This window comes from Mastigoproctus giganteus, chromosome 6, assembly GCF_048544385.1.
Source record: "Mastigoproctus giganteus isolate SK-2022 chromosome 6, ASM4854438v1, whole genome shotgun sequence".
In the NCBI taxonomy this organism is placed as follows: Eukaryota; Metazoa; Arthropoda; class Arachnida; order Uropygi; family Thelyphonidae; genus Mastigoproctus; species Mastigoproctus giganteus.
In genome coordinates, this window is record NC_143580.1 from 168,205,049 (window position 1) to 168,223,559 (window position 18,511).

At 35.9% G+C, this 18,511-nt stretch overlaps 1 protein-coding gene across 1 annotated transcript in view; it reads right to left on the minus strand.

Moving 5' to 3' along the window:
* Nucleotides 1-18,511, minus strand: part of LOC150084737 (RNA polymerase II-associated protein 1) — a 630,471-nt gene that overhangs the window by 205,139 nt on the left and 406,821 nt on the right. Inside the window, exon 22 of the mRNA XM_090376342.1 lies at nucleotides 8,120-8,188. Within this exon, the coding sequence (XP_090232468.1) occupies nucleotides 8,120-8,188 (69 nt within the window). The remainder of the gene's footprint in view (nucleotides 1-8,119; nucleotides 8,189-18,511) is intronic.

The following is an 18,511-nucleotide window of genomic DNA, read 5'->3' on the forward strand; positions in this document are numbered from 1 at the left end:
CGGAGGACACGGAAAGGTCAGGAAATGACCACCGCATATCCCCGGAGCAATATGGCCTTTGTTGCTAATGCTCCTAAAAACCAAATAATAACAATAACAATGATATACAGGAATTATTCTAGCAGGGATAAAGAGGTGATTATCTCAGTATATAAGGCAATGGTCAGGCCACACCCTGAGTACTATATACAGGTCTGGAGGCCTCCTTTTAAGGATGTAGAGCTGTTTGAATGAGTACAGAAAATGGCAACAAGATTAGTGAATGGAACAAAGGATTGCTCTTACGAAGAAAGACCTAAGTTTTCCAAATTACAGTGTCTTCAGACTAGGCACCTCTGAGTTGATTTGAGCATGCTCAATGCTGATGGGATTCTTCCTCTTGCTCAAAATAATCGCCTGTGAGAGCATAAATTTAAATTGAGGAAAAGCAGTTGTAGGATAGATGTGCGAAAGTTTGCCTTGTTATAGAAGTTGATAGCTTAAATACATTCAAGGCAGAACTAGACAAACTTTTGGAGCGAGTGGTGGGTGAAATGAGAAGGGTATGCGTTTTTTTTTTTTTTTTTTTTGGCTGGTGCTATAGAAGCTTGCTTTTGTGCATCATGTGCCTTTGCTAATGCTAAATCCATTTTAGCTGTAGCTTCTTTGGGGGGGGGGGGAGGTTTGCATACCACATCTGCCTCTGTTATTGCAAATATATTTACTTTTGTTTCTGCTAGTCTCTGCTGTGAAATTAACATTTGACAAAACTATGTTATTTTATATCAATTTTTGGGGATGTCACACCCGTGATACAAAGGGGTATAGTATATCAAGATCAACTATATTAAAACTGAAACATGTAATTAGAAGTAAGGTCTCAATACTGATCCAGAGCACTTTAATAACCCTCTGACTAATTTTTTTTCTGCTAGCCATGAAATGAAAATGAAAGTGACAATACTGAACACCTGAAGTGAGGCTACAAAGATTTTTCCCCAAACAGATTTTCAATATTTTGCATTCCTCTGAGATAATAAATAAATATCCATTTATAAAATTTATATTCATCATGAAAGTATTCAATGCACCCTGTACTTTTCATAAGAAAAACAGTCTTATTTGTAATCAACACTATGGCAACTCATTACAAACAGCTCACAATAAAAGGTCAATGGTTTTAAAAGCCAAGTATTTTTATCCGCAAATCTTTGTTTGCTATTTGCCTATTCTGTAAAAAACATTAGCATTAGTAGAGGCATATGATGCAAAAAAAGCAAGCATATGCAGCATCAGCCAAAAAAAATCCACTCCATTCATTCCAAATGCCTGTCCAGCTCAGCCTTAAATTTATTTAGGCTATCAACTTCCACAACAAAAGATGGAAGTCTGTTCCACCAATCAATTACTAGATGGCTAAAGGAAAACTTCCACACATCCATTCTATAACTGTCTTTCCTCAATTTGAATTTATGCCCCCTCAGGTTCTTAACCTGAGTAAGAGGAAGAATCCCATCAGCATTCAGCTTGCTCAACCCATTCAAGGACTTATGCACCTTAATCAGATCACCTCGTAGGTGCCGACTCTCCAGGCGCTGCAATTTGCAGAACTTAAGCCTTTCTTGGTAAGAGCACCCCTTTGTTCCCCTCACCAATCTTCTTGCCCTTCTTTGTACTCATTCTAGCAACTCTAAATTCTTCCTAAAATGAGGCCTCCAGACCTGTACTGTGTACAGGTCTGGAGGCCTCATTTTAGGTGTGGCCTGACCATTGCCTTGTATAACGGGATTATCACCTCCCTATCCTTGCTAGCAAAATTCCTAGATATCATTGACAAGACTCCATGACCTGCCCTGGCAGCCCATCTGCACTGTTCAGCAACATTCATATTTGACTGCACAATTATCCCCAGGTCTTCTTCACTTTCCACTTCTCTGAGTGTAGTACCACACAGTTGGTACGTTTCTCTTGGGTTATTGCTACCCATATGCAGTATTTTTCATTTGTCAATGTTAATCTTCAGTTCCCACTTCTGAGCCCATTTGCTCAACTTATGACAGTATGAGTAGCATACTGTCTTTACTGTCGTTAACAACCCTTCCAACCTTTGTATCTGGTGCAAACTTGGAAATTAATCCTGATATACCTTAATCAATATCACTGATGAAAACTACAACAACAATGGGCCCAGAACGAAACCCTGGGGAACTCCACTAATAACATTTGTCCACGAAGAGCAGTGTCCATTGATTACCACTCTCTGTCATCTCCCACTCAACTATCCCTTTATCCATTGTAGCAAATTACCCCTAATGCCATACCTCTCCAATTTGTACAGTACCCTTCCACGTGCAACAGTATCAAAAGCTTTCCTGAAATCCAAGTATATGATATCAAAATTATTTTTGACATTCAGTTCCTTTGTAACCACATTTTAGTATCCAATCAAACTGGTCACATAAGACCTCCCTTTATCAAATCCATGATGTGTCTTAACTATTACTGTTGTCGTGTCCAGATGATCCTGCAATGCTTCTTTAACCAGTGACTCCATTATTTTCTGTGGAATACAAGTTAAACTAAGAGATCTATAGTTGCCTGTGTCACCTTTTGAACCCCCTTTGTGAATTGGTGATACATTTGCATACCTCCAAACCATGGGGACCTCCCCTGAGTTCAAGGAAGATCTCAGAATTATGACTATGGTTTTGCTTCCTTCCTTTTCTGCCTCTTTTAATATAACTGGAAAGATCCCATCCACCCCAGGTGCCTGCCTTATGTTTAACTGCAACAACTGCTCCTGCACATTGCTCTCAGTTATTACAAAATCACTTAGCTCCCTGCTAGAGTTTAATAAACTTCTGGCATTCTGCTCATTGAATAAATCCTCTTGTGTGAATGCAGATGGAAAATACTCATTCAGTTTATCAGCTACCGAGCATGATCATCAATAGTGAACCCATCTATATTAAGTGGTCCAATCTGATTCATCCCATTCTTCTAGAGTTTACATACATAAAGAACTCTTTGCTGTTTTTCTTTGGATGCTGTTTTGAATCCTTTGTCAAAGATTTCTCATAATCTGTCTTCGCCTGCCTAACCACCTTTGTGACTTGATTACAGACAAGCTTATATCTGCCATAGGCTTCTGTGTCACTTGATAATTTATATGCATCCCATACATTTTTCTTCTCTGCCGACATCCATTTAGGCCTGAACCTTGAACAGTATTTCTTAGTTGGAATGATAAGCCTAGTAGCCTCCAAGATTAAGTCCCTGAAGACTTACCATTTAGAATTAAATGTTGGTAACATCATCAGTTGGTCCCACTGTACAGAATTTAAAAACTGTCTGAGACCACTGTAGTCATCTTTATGAAAGCAAAAGCTCTTCCTTTTAGCCTTGATGGTAGTTACATCTTTAAGTAATTCCCATATCAGTATGATCGCTGTCACCCAATGGTTCTTTTATCTGCAAATTCTTAATGCATGAATAATCGCTCCTGATAATCAGATCAAGAGTATTATTCCCTCTGGCTGCCTCTTGAACATGCCGCTGTAGAAAACAGTCATCCAATAAATCCAAAAAAGTCTTGCTAGTGTGCGAGTGATCAACTCATAGGTTCCAGTCAATATCTGGGAAATTAAAATCCCCCATTATAAGACATTCTGATTTACTGGCCCACACTATTTCTCTGCCCAAATGCTCATTATACTCACTAGATCCTTTAGGCATATAACACACGCCTATTCTTATTTTACCTTTCCCAGTACTTATGTCACACCAAATAGACTCAAAATTGCATTGTTCACCAACATCAATTGGATGCACTTCCTTAGATTTTGTGTGTTTCTTTACATGCATGTCAAAAATTAATGGATTACTTATCTTGATTAATCTAACACAAAGTAGGAGATATACAGCAAAATCTCATTAATACAAACTCGGTTAATACAAAGTACTTGTTTATATGAAGCACATACCATTCCCCTTCGAAAGGACAGGATTTTCTATGTAAATATATTTGTTTATTACAAAATTCGGTTAATATGTATTACAAAGTTCGTTTTCACCCAGTGAGAAATAAATATTGTTATTTTGTATGTTTATAATACTAATCTTGGCACAGTTGTAATATTATTGCCTCTGGCCACCCGGTTCTCTGTTTCCGAAAGGATGGCACTGACTTGTCAGAATTTACTTTTGTGTAAACAAAACCAGCTTAAAACCAGTTTGTCTATGTTGTTTATATATATTCTCTTGCTCTCCAAGGGATTAAGGTCAGTTGCAATTGTTACGGCAGTTCAAACAGTCTTTTGCTACAGTATAATCTATTTTTTGTGCCATTTTGTCTGAGCTGATGTCTTTTTTGGAACTTGTGTCTTTCTTTAAATTAATTTGAAGTTTAGTTATATTAATTCTCATCTAGCAGTGTTATGGTGACAAAATGTAAATGGATGGAATTAAGCCTGGAAATTAAACTGAAAATTATACAAGAGGCTGACAGGATGGGACGAAGCAAAACGGACATTGAAAAGGAATACAACATCCCTTTACCTACTTTATCTACAATACGGAAAAACCAAAAAAAAAAAAAAAAAAGAAGAAGAAGAAGAAGTGTGTGACGCTGGAGCAGCGATAAAAAACAAGAAACAAATTCATGGTGCAAAACATGAGGAGCTCGAAAAAAACTTTTTGAGTGGTACCAACAAATGCATGCATCTAATTTGCCAATATCAGGTTCAGGAAAAGGCAAATCACTTTGCCTTTTCCTGAACCCCTTTAGTGATTTCAACTGCAGCAGTGGCTGGCTCCAAAGATTTACAGACAGGAATAACTTGGTTTTGTGAAATGTTTGTGGCAAATCTGGATTAGTCAACAAAGAAAAGGCTACAGACTGGTTGTGTTCTGTATGGTCCATTCTTGTAAGGTACTTGATAAGCAACTTAGAAGGAGGGAACAATTTGCAGCCAAATTGGAATGTCTTGGATGCTATCCATAATCTTGCTTGGGACAGTATTGCATTAAGTGTAATAATCTACTGTTTCAGAAGGATTGGCTTTGAAGAGAATATCATTGAAAAACATAGTTCAGCAGATGAATGTGATAACAATATTGAGGAACGGAGAATTTAAAGGAGCATATGGATTTTTTTTGATGAATTTGAAGAGGTTGTGAAAGTGGATGATGAAGTTGCTACCAGCAACACACACGCACTGCCATCTAAAAAAGATGCACAAAGTGCATTGAGCATAATAGAAAAGGTGTTGGTCTGCAGTTATGTTGATAAAGAAAAAACTATTGCATTTGATAACGTTTGTGGTTTAGTTAAAAATGCATATAGGACAAAAACTGTGCAAACAATATGTAAATCTTTCTTTAAACTAGATTAATTTATTAAAGAGTTAATGGTTTGTATGTCTTCTTTTATATTATGATTGATCAATAACTCTAAAACTCTTTGGGTACCCAGACTTAATATGAATGAAATTACAGCATTGCGTAGTCTTAGAGGGAACAAAGATATTGTTATCCAAAAAGCAGATAAAGGGGACACGGTAATTATTATGGATGAAACGGAATATTTTAAAAAATTGGACTATCATATTGGACAGTTCTACTTACAGTGTAATAGACTGGTCTGTATTCACAAATTTAGTAAACTAATACAACAAAACCCTAACGGCATATTGCAAAAGTGATTATATTTCCATGGTCCAATTAAAAGAGCTGAAGGCGAGGTACAATATTCCCGTACTTTTCGGACAAGTTAAACTTCGTAAACACGGTTTTCCCGTACGCCCAATTGTATCATACAAAAATTCAGTGTTTTCACACTTAGCTGCTCACTTATACAACATCATTAAACCATTTAGCCAGGTGATTAGGTTTGGCATAAAAAGTTATGACACTTTATTTAATAGTATTAAAGATATTACACTTGGCATTCATGATAAATTGTTTTCATTAGATGTTACCTCTTTTTACACCAATGTAAATGTGGACTACACTCTCAATGTAGTTTGGGAACTGTTAAACAAAGATTCTATTGCGATAAATCACTAAATTACCCAAAAAAATAAATTTTTAAATTAATCAACCTTCTTCTTGAAGCAAACTATTTCGCATTAAAAGAGACTATATATAAACAGGTTTTCGGCATCTCGGAGGAGGAAGAGGTAAAAACAAAAGCCCTAAACTTCTTAAATTTCACCTTCACATGGTATGCAAAAAATCCAAGTTAGCATTTACCGAAAACCCACCAATTCGGGGATGTACCTGCATTACCGAAGTTATCATCCATTCACGTATAAGAGATCTATTATATTCAACCAGTTTCTCAACACTTACAAATATTCCACATCTGAACCCGCCTTACACTCAGAAATTGTTGCACTAACCAATAGGTTTTTAAATAGAGGATATCCTCACTCGGTTATAAATCAAATCAGGTTACAGGCTAAAAATAAAACAGTAAATATGATACTCATTAATAACACCAATAAAACATATTTTATTTCCATGCCATATGTTGAACAATGGTACAGGCAGTTTAATAAACTCTTTAGAAATACCGAATTCAAAATAATAGCCAGGCCCATGCAGAAACTCCATAATATATTAAAAAATCACACAATTCTTCCTTCTTGCTCGGCACAGGCAAATGATCTTGTGTACAAGATTTCATGTAGTGAGTGTGATTCATCGTACGAGAGTTCCACTTGTTGCATGTTAGAGTTACGTGTCAAGCAACACGCTGCTTCCGTCCACACTTCGCACGCAAACATGTCGGAACTGGCCTTTCATGAGATCAATGATGGTCACATATTCCTATTCAATGAAGCGGTAATTTTAAATATACAACACAATTACATTAAATTATTGATTGCGGAAACGCTTGAAATGAAACTACACGAAAATTCTATCAATGTGCGACGGCCTTATCTAATTTCGGATTTTTGGTCTTTTTTACGCATGCGCCAATATAAACAATCTCTCTATATTTCAGAGTCAAATACACATACAAACACTTCGTGATATTCCCATTCTGTGAACACGGCGATCAACTGAAAAGCATGGTCTGCTTAAGAAAGGGAAACAGCTGTGCATTTCATTTAATTTGAGTATTCATCCAAATCGTAACTTTTAATCCGTTTAATTTTAAATAGTTTTTAATCTTTTTAATAGTGTTTTTAACTAGTGATTTTAATTATTTATTATCGGAACCAGTTTTAACTATTTATTATGACACAATGTCTTCTCGCACTCATGGTCTTGCAGTGGTTTGATGTGTTTTGGGATCGGGCTGGAGCTCTTGGCTTTCAGTTCCGTCGTGCGTCGGATTTGGTCGTATCTCTATGAGTGCAGGAATTTATTAATTCGTTTTTTTTCCAATTTTTTCATCTTATTTTATTCATCACATATGAGAGAGAATTGACTGGAAGCATTCCACGAAAAAGATTGAGGTAATCTCTTACTTTTTAATAAAATATTATATATAAAAATGTATACTGTAGAATATTTTCATTATCAATAATTGCTGTTCTCTTAGTTTATCTTACAAATAAAATAAAATCTTTAAAAAATATGCTATTCCTATCACTGTATTTTGTTAAACAAGCCTTTTGTTTTTATTATTTTATTTTATTTTATTAATTTAAATTAATTTATTTTTGATATTATTATTCTTAGATATATATATTATGTACCAAAAAAAAAAAAAAAAGTAAAATTTTCATACTTTTATAATATGAAAATTTAGGTCCCTTAAACTTTGTATTAACAAGATTCAACTGTATTTGAAAGTTTAGCACAGATGACTACATGAAATTATTTGCATTTTTTGAAACTTGCCTACTAGATATGCCATATACAATATAATAAAATTCAACTATATCCTTAAGAGTAATGCTATGCAGAAATAGCATACAATCTTCATTTTCATAATGAAAATAGAAACTCTAACTTATTCTCTTAAATTAATTTGACCCAAGAAATTAAACTGTAGTCTAAAATTTTTCTCATAATTCCAAATAAGTAAAACCAAAATTATACTGATATGCTATACAAAAGTTATCAATAAAATAATCATAAAAATTCCTTTTATATCATATTAAATAAAAAGAAAAGACAGGCTTACTTGAACAATCAGATTTTTGTAGAAAGTTGAAGTAAATTCCATACAACAGCCAAGCAAAATGAGACCAAGCTGTAAAATTTGTCAATCAATATTTAAGATTCTTCTCTATTAAGTTATTAATTTCATTAGTAATAATGCAATAATTTTAAACAGGTAAATTTACAATTTAAACAAGTTAGGAAATGCCAAATAATATTTTAATGAAATCAGTTCAGCTGGAAAGATGCTGTTACAAGTGGCACCACAAGCAAAGAGATAGCTGGACAAAGTGATACTAAAAGATTTGTTCTACATCTTTTTTGTAAGATACACCTGAAAATAGTAAGCATTTTTTTAAATTACATTGATCAATAAAATGAAACTTTTTTTTTTAATCAAAATTGTAAACAAACTTTTCTAAATCAATTTTGAATGCAATTTCAAATATACCTTTGGATTTTAATTAGAATGTGTAGTTTTTGTAATATGATAATATCAGTACAAGTTAATTAAAATGATTCCATTACAAAACACGAGACTGGTTATAACAATTACATTTTTAATTTTTACTATTTAAACTCAATACACTTTAAACACATAGTTAAAATAATACAATGAGCTACTGTAAAAAAAGATAAGTACAATTTAAAAATGTTGTGTGGATGATTTCCTTTGGTACACTTTGTCTGGAATGTTACAATACAATATCCAGCCAAATACCAACTTACATTCATTCATTCCAGAAACCTTGGTAGGGCTTTTCCACTGACTTAATGTCTTGATGGAATCAACTTCCCCTTGCCTGTCACTCAGCAAGATTATTGGGAAAGAAGGCTAAATGTGAATACAAGAAATGAAGTTTCAGTGACACATGATATCCCATTTCTTTATATGCACTGAGCAGTTTCTGAGTTTCATCTTGCATGTGGGAGACTTATGGTTACCCACAAAGTTTCCAAAAAGCCACTTTAAGCCTGTCATGCTTTTAGTTCTAACACACTGGGGCAATTTTTCAGAGCACTGAACTCAGAAAGATTCTGAGTTGAGGTCCCAGAAAGATTTCATTTTTCACTTTGCACTGATTTTTGGAAATTTTCACTTAAGTAATGAAATATTCTCAAATTCACCTCACCCATTGCTTTCACAAAACTCTTCATCACGTAAAATTTAATGTGTGTGTGTGGGGGGGGGGGAATGATAAATCCACACAGGTTTCACAAAATGAACATACTGCCCACTCATTCTTGGTTCAAACTGTTCTTCATGGCCAGTTATGTCTGATATAATGGTTTGCAGTAGAACTGTTGGTTCCATAGGCATATGAAACAACAATATTTTATGAATCCTCCTTGCATGCCCATTAACATACCAGTGGCTTTTAGGTCACTGCAGATAGGTAATTCTAGTGGGCAATGGGATGGATGGCTTTAAGTTCCTGTTATGCAAGAGAAACCTTCAAATTTCACTGTGAGGAGCTGGTAAAGATGTGCCATTCAGATGCATCATACTTGTGACAATTCCCTAAAAATTCCATTGATATCATGGCAACAATAGCAGAGCAGACCATTTACTGTAAACAATGTTGCCGAAACTTGTTTCCCCCTCCCCAACTTTGATGTTTTTCTTAACTAAGAAGCTTTAACCTTGAGGCAAGAAGTTCAGTTTTATCTTTGGAGATAGCTAGATCTCAAATGAGGTCATTTGATTTATCTTGATTAAACAGCCCTGGCTCATATGCCTCTTCATGCAATGTATACTCAGTGTTGGCTGAAGTTCACACATCCCTGCCAGTTGCACCCTCACCACATTCTATTTTGTCTTCTAAAGAATCTAGTTCATGCTATGGAGGTACTGGAATTGGCATACTGTCATCATGAGGAATAGGTCTCATTGAAGAATCCATATTCTGATAAACAATCTTGTACTTATCATTGCTGAGAATCCAATTACATTCACATTACAAAAGTAACAATCATCATCATCTTTGTCATTTTGGCTCCTTTCACATTAAGGGTATGGGAAATGGCATTGACATTTTCTTTTTTTATCAACCAGCCATGTAATTTACATGATTGGATTGGACTCGATTTTTCTGGTGCATTAGTAGCAGTGGCAAATCCATAAGTTTGAACAAGTGGTACAAATATATGTGGTGCCCACACCTTATTCTGGTCACCTGTGGGCAGTGTGTCCAAAAGTGTGGTACACATACCCCCCAGGGGTATGCAAAAGGGTTTTAAAGGATACACGGCAGAATATTTTTATTTTATTTTATCACAGTTTTTTTTTCAGCTGAAGAAAACAATTCAATAAAATTTAGTACAGTGAGTTCCACTTATAGGAATTACTGCTTAATCGAATTAGCTGCTTTACTGAATCAAAACTCTTCTCTTATTAGATCACAATTTCAGTTTATTGAATCATAAAAGATGGTAGAGCTTTATAATCCAAGATTTTTCAAGTTTTATTTTCTTTTCTTTTTCCCCCTTTCATTGAATTTTATTTGACTACACTCTTAAGTGATTTGGTAAATGCATATTAGATCACTGTATATGTGTAAGTTGTTTACATGTAGTGACCCACACCACATTTTACTTGACATCTGTGGGAAGTAATCACTTGCTGTTTGTTTACTGCTTGTTGACTCCCCTTTCTGCAAATGAACTTTACTGGGTTTTATGTATGAATATTCACAACTGGACTGTCAGTCGTTATACCACTGGGTAAACCAAAGAAGGGCCAAACAGCCCTGAAAGGGCTGTCTGGGTGGTATCCACTGAAAATAAGTAACAAAGTTTTCTCTATTTGGGAAGGGATACCTATTCTAAGTAGTACAATGACATTGTGAAGGTTCACGATATGAGATTCAACAAAATGATGCCTTGTAAATAATGTCGGTTATTTTTACTACATCAGAAATTATACTTCCAGTTTTTAAATTATTTTTTCTATATATAGTATATATGTATAACTTTTATTATATATATTAATAAAGAATACCATATATTATAATGTAATTGCTCTAGTCCAGGTAAAAGAGTATTATTAAAACTCCCCTCAAATTAGCATTAGCTTTAGTAGAGGCATATGATGCAAGAAAGCCAGCATATTCAGCATCAGCCAAACAAAAAAAAAAAAAAAAAAACCCCTTCACCTTTCACCCATCCATTCGTCCCAAATGTTTGTCTAGTTCTACCTTGAATTTATTTAAGTTGTCAACTTCTATGACAGATGGATGTTTGTTCCAACAATCAATCACCCATCACTGACCTTGCTCAAACCATTCAAGACCTTATACACCTCAATCAGATCACCTCGCAGGTGCCTAGTCTCCAGACACTGTAACTTGAAACTTAAGCTTTTCTTCATAAAAGGGCAGCTCTTTGTTCCATTCACTACTCTTGTTGTTGCCCTTCTTTGTACTTGTTCCTTCAGCTCTACATCCTTCTAAAATGAAGCCACTAGACCTGTATATAGTACTCAAGGCGTGTGGCCTGACCATTGCTTTATAGAAGGGATAATCATCTCCTTATCCCTGCAAGAAAAATTCATGTATAGCATTGACAAGACACCATTAGTTACTCTTGCAGACTGTCTGCACTGCTCAGAAATCTGGCTGGACAATTACTCCCCAGGTCCTTTTCATTCTCTACCACCCGGAGTGTAGCACCACACAGTTGATACGTAACTCTGGGGTTACTGCTACCCATATGTAGTACTTTACATTTGCCAATGTTAAACTTCAGTTGCCACCTCTCAAGCCCATCTACTTAACTTTTCTAGATCATGTTGCAATAGTGTATTTCATTAGTGTAATTGACGAACCTGCTAACCTTCGTATCGTCTGTGAACTTAGACATTAAGCCTGATATACCTTCATAAATAAATACAGAATGCAATAATGGACCCAACACTGAATCCTGGGGGACTCCACTAATGACATTAGTCCACGAAGAGCAGTGTCCATTGATTACCACTCTCTGTCTTTTCCCACTCAGCCATCCTTTTATCCATAGCAGCAATTTGCCTCCAATGCCACACTGCTCCTATTTGTACAGCAGTCTTTCATGTGCAACAGTATCAAAAGCTTCCCTACGATCCAAATATATGATATCAAAGTTATTCCCGGCATCCAGTTCCTTTGTGACCACATCATAGTATCAAATCAAATTGGTCAGACAAGACTTTTCCTTAACAAATTCACGCGGTGTCCGAACTATAACCGAAGTCTTGTCTCGATGATCCTGCAGTGTTTCTTTAATGCCTCCATTAATTTTTCCGGACAGAAGTTAAACTAACAGATTTGTAATTACTCATGTCATCCTTTGATCTCTTTTTGTGAATTGGAGATATATTTGCATATCTCCAGTCCAGGGGGGGGCCCCTTGAGTCCAAGGATGTGCTCATAATTATGGCTAAGGGTTTGCTTACTTCCTTTTCTGCCTCCTTTAATATAACTGGATAGATCCCATCCACCCCATGTGCCTTTCTTATGTTTATTTTTAACAATTTCTCCTCCATTTTGCTCTTAGTTATTAAAAAATCATTTAGCTCACTGCCAGAGTTTAATACACCTCTGGCGTTCCCCTCCCCAAATAATTCCTCATGTGTAAATGTTGATGCAAAATACTCATTCAGTTTGTTGGCTACCTGAGCAGGATCATCAACAGTTGAACCAATCTGATTCATTCCCTTCTTTCTAGAATTAACATAGGTAAAGAACTCTTTGCTGTTTTTGTTTGCATCCTTTGCCAAAGATTTCTCATAATCTGCCTTTGCCTGCCTAACATCCTTTGTGACTTGATTACAGACCAGTATATATCTACCATAGGCTTCTGTGTCACTTGTTAATTTATACATATTCCATGCATTTTTCTTCTTTGCCACACATCTCATTAGTTCACCTGACATCCATTTAGTCCAAAACCCTGAACAGTATTTCTTAGTTAGTATGTAAAGCCTAGCAGCTTCCAAGAATAATTCTTTGAATGCATCCCATTTAGAATTTGCTGTTGGTAACATCATTGGTTGGTCCCACTGTATAGAATTTAGAAACTGTCTCAGACAACCATAGTCACCTTTACGAAAGAAAAAACTCTTCACTTTACTCCTGATGGTAGTTACCTCTTTGAGTAAATCCCACATCAGCACACTGTGATCACTGCCACCTAGTGGTTCCTTTATCTGCAGATTCTTAATGCATGAAGAATCACTACTGATAATCAGATCAAGAGTATTACTCCCTTTGGCTGCCTCCCGAACATGCTGCTGTAGAAACAATCATCCAATAAATCCACAAAAGCCTTGCTAGTGCGTGAGTGACCAACCCACAAGTTTCAGTCAATATCTGGGATATTAAAATTCCCTATTATAAGACAATCTGATTTACTGATCCACTTTATTTCTCTGTACAGTTGTTTATTATACTCATCAGAGTAATTATGCCTATAACACAGTCCTACTCTCAATTTTACTTTCCCAATGCTTATGTCACACCAAACTGACTCAACACTTCACTGTCCACACATGTCAAAACTGGCTGCACTTCCTCAGATTTTGTGTTTCTTAACTAACAGCATAACCCCTCTTCCTTTCCTATCTTATCCTATCCTTTTTTACACATTGTACTCCCCAATTTCCAATTCTGCATTCTTTATATCTGTGTGACACTGTGTCTCTGATATCCCAACAATAATTATCTTTGCCTGAGAAGGGGTACACCAGTAAGACTAAACTCTCAAAAGGGGTATGCAGTTATTGGAAGCTAGCGAAACACTGACCTAGAGAACAACCAAAGTATAACCGATAAATTTTCTAAATTTCCGTCATTCTTGTACACGATTGCGATTTAGTTAGAAAAGAACCACGCACTCAGCAGAATTTTGTTGGGTGATTTTTACACTTCTGAGGCATGATGACAAATGTATTTTGGTAATTCACTGGATCTTACATGAAACATTTTATAATCAAATAATTAAATTATGATGTAACAAAGATATAGATGTATTCAAAGAATTACATAATGATGAATGTGTAAACAACAATAATAAATAATAATTATTATATTCATGTAGGTCATTAAAAAAAATATACATATATATATATATATATATTTTTTTTTTCCATGATGAAAAATACTCGTTGATCAATGTTGTTTAAGTCTACAAGTATTAATTCAGTGCTGATTGAAAATCAGTTGTTTCTATCAAAAACACAGCCCAATTACACAGGTTAACAATGTAGTAATAATAATGGCAAATGATGCAAGAAAGCAAGATTATGTAGCATCAGGAAAAAAAAAAAAAAACCCATACATACACAGTTCACCCATCTGCATCCTCCAAGAATTTTTCTAATTCTAACCTTGAATTTATTTAACCCATTCACTTCCACAACAATCAACCACCCACTGGCTGAAGGCAAACTTCCACACATCTATCCTGCAACCACCCTTCCTCAACTTGAATTTATACCCCCTTATGCTCAGTCAGCAAGTGGAAGAATATCATTAACTAGTGGTGTAACTAGGGTTGATGGCACCAAGGGCAAATAAAAAATAGCGAAAAACTGTTCTTTTGTAATTTTTGCATTTTTTAACCATAAAAAGGCATCCTCAAAATTTGGCACTCAGGGCACATGCCCCTCCTGCCCCACCCTATTTATGCCACTACCATTAACATTCAGCTTACTCAATCCATTTAAGGCTTTAAATATCTCAATCAGATCTCCCCGCAGGTGCCTGGTCTTGAGACATTGCAATTATGCAGAACTGAAGCTTTTCTAGATAAGAGCACCGTTTTGTTCCCTTCACTAATTTGGATGCCCTTCTTTGCAACAGTTCCAGCAGATCTACATCCTTTCTAAAGTGAAGCCTCCAGATGTGTATAAAATACTCAAGATGCAGCCTAACTATGGCCTTGTACAAAGGGATAATCACCTCCATATCCCTGCTAGGAAAGTTTCTGTATATCATTGGCAAAAACTGCTCAGAGAATTTCATGTCTGACCGCACAATTATCCTCAGGTCTTTTTCATTCTCCACTACCTTCAGTACAGAGCCACATAGTTTATAAGTCGCTCTATAGTTACTGCTACCCATGTGCAGTACCCTGCATTTGTCAATGTTTAACTTCAACTGCCATTTTTCAATCCACTAACCCAATTTTCCTAGAATTTGTTGTAGTAGCTTATGCTGAAATGTGGCTAATTATATGAATCCTTTAATAATTTTTTTAGCTGACATACATTTCTCTCCATTCATACAGATTTTCCACAAAATGTCATTTTATTTTATTTTTGAATAAAATTAGTATTAGTAGCAAACAATGGAAGATAGCAAGCTTATCTACAGCATCAGCCCAAACCCGCCCCCCAAAAAAAAACCCATCACATTTTATCATTCTCCACAACACTAAGTGGAATCACACAATTGGTATGTGAATCTGGGATACTGCTATCTATATGTAGTACTTGCATTTATCAATGTTAAAATTTCAATTGCCATTTCTAAGCCCATATGTCTTCAATTTTTTTTTTTAGATATTGTTGCATTAGTATATCTTGATTACTATCATTAACCAGCCTGCCAAATTTTGTATCATCGGCAATCTTAGACGTTAAGCCTGATATAATTTCAAAAATATCATTAATAAATATTGAAAACAACAATGGGCCCGGCACTGAACCCTGGGAACTCCACTAATAACATTACTCCACGAAGAGCAGTGTTCATTATTTACCATTCTCTGTCTTCCCTCACTTAATCATCCAATTTATCCATAGCAGCAAATTGCCCATAATGCCAAAACATAAAAGCATTTGTGAAATCTAAGTATATGATGTCAAAATTATTTCCATTGAATTCCTTTGTTACTTGTCATAGTATCCAATCAGATTTGTCAGAATGATATCACCACTTAAATCCATGCTGTGATTGCAGTATAACTGTATTTCTGTCTAGATGGTCCTGCATTACTTCTTTAACCAGTGATTCTATTAATTTTCTTGGAACAGAAGTCAAGCTAATGGGTCTGATTGCACACTAGTTTATGCTAACTGTAGTCTTCTTTTCACCTGATAATTTTTATGTATCCCATGCAGTTTTCTTCTTTGCCATGAGTCTCATTATGTCATCTGACATTCACTTAGGTTTAAGCCTTGAATAGTATCTCTTAATTGGTATAAAATGCTTTGTAGTCTTTGTATATAATTGTAGTCTCTACAATTATATCACTGAATGCCTCCCATTTAGAATTTGCTATTGGTAAATTCATCAGTTGGCCTCACTATATAGAATTTAACATAACTCTGCTCCTCTCGCCTGTTCTATCTGTTATTTCATGCATATTGTATTCACCATATCCAAATTACATCTCCCTTATGTACTCATGGTACCATATCTCTGATAACCCTATAATGTCCATGTTCGATGATCTAAATTTATTAAATTTGTTTTCTATATTCTTTGCATTAATGCACACACACATACACACACACCTCTTTCTGCTTCTAATAACCCTAACACATCCCATACAATATTTTGTCCTGCACATCTTCTTTTCCTGGCTGCTGTGTGTTCAAATAGAAGAAGAGGTGCAAAATCATTTTCACTTCTGCCTATGGCTGCCATTAAATTATTAGTCTGTGTATCCCCTCTCCCCAGAAATATCAGTTTTCTGACTCGCCTGACACTGCCTCGATAACATCAACAAATATTCTTGAACCCCTTCTATTTAGGTTGATTCTATCTTTCTTAAAACAGTCTCTACTTTTAATACTTTTCCCACTGGCTTCTCTGATGATGGTTTTGACCTGGGACTGAAAACCATGGGAATGAGTCAATCTGAAGTGGAAAGGACAGAAACAGTTTTCAGCATTATTCTCACTATAACTGAATTAATCAGATTCTTAGCAGGTTGCTTGACAAAAATATCATGTTTTTCTTCTGTCAAAGTGGAAGAAAAAGCTCTAAAAGTAGGATGGTTCCACCTCCAAGCAGATTAAAATCCAAAGCCACATAATTGCATTCAGGAAGAAGTGAATGTGTTAACAAGCAGAGATTTAGTTACCGTGAAGAGATAAATTCTACCTCATGAGCCTGGCACAGTCTCAACAGGGATGAATTACCTTACAAGGCTCTCACCAAGTACTCCATACTATTGTGTCTAGGCAGAATTGCAGACATGATATGGGCAGATGGGCTAAGAAGTGGCAACTGAAGTTTAACCTTGACAAATGCAAAGTACTGCATATGGGTAGAAGTTGTTGTTATTTGGTTTTTAGGAGCATTAGCAACTAAGGCCATATTGCTCCGGAGATATGCGGTGGTCATTCCCTGACCTTTCCGCATCCTCCGTATTTGGTGGTGACGGGCTCGAACCCCGGTCTAATCAAGAAGCGTGTGCTACGCACTGCTGCTCCTTCCCACCTGGCTACGGAGGCGCCTCATGGGTAGAAGTAACCCCAGAGAAACGTACCAACTGTGTGGTACTACACTTAAGGTGGTAGAAAATGAAAACGACCTGGGAGTAATTGTGCAGGCAGATATGAAGTTTTCTGAGCAATGCAGACAGGCTGCCAGGGCAGGTCATGGGGTTTTGTCATTGATATATAGGAATTTTGCTAGCAGGGAAAAGGAGGTGATTATCCCTCTGTATAAGGCAATGGTCAGGCCACGCCTTGAGTACTGCGTACAGGTCTGGAGGCCTCATTTTAGGAAGGATGTACTTGAGCGTGTACAGAGAAGGGCAACAAGATTGGTGAGGGGGAATGAAGAGATCCTCTTACCAAGAGAGGCTTAAGTTCTGCAAATTGCAGTGGCTGGAGACTAGGCATCTGCACGGTGATCTGATTGAGGTGTATAAGCTGAATTCTGATGGGATCCTTCCACTTGTTTAGATTACAAACCTAAGGGGGCATAAATTCAAATTAAGAAAAGACAGATGTAGAATAGATGTGCAGAAATTTTCCTTTAGCCAGCGGGCGGTTAATTGCTGGAACAAACTTCCATTTGTCATTGTGGAAGTTGATAGGTTGAATAAATTTAAGGAGGAACTGGACAGGCATTTGGAGGGAATGGTGTGATTTTTTTTTTTTTGGCTGATGCTGCATAAGCTCATACACATGCTTTCTTGCATCACATGCCACTACTACTACTACTAACTACACCTTCAAATTTAATTATAATTTTAGTTTTTCTCAACATTTCTCTCTACTTGATAAGCAAAGTCTTTAGATTTCCTACTCTTAATATTATAAGAGTATTTAAGAGCACCTTTTATGGTGCATTTAAAAGATGACAGCTACTCTATAATGTCATCAGTTTCTGCCCCTAGCAAATATACCCTTGTCCTATTCTACCTATCTTCTATTTTATAAAATATATTCTCATTTCCCTGACAATAGTGTTACCAA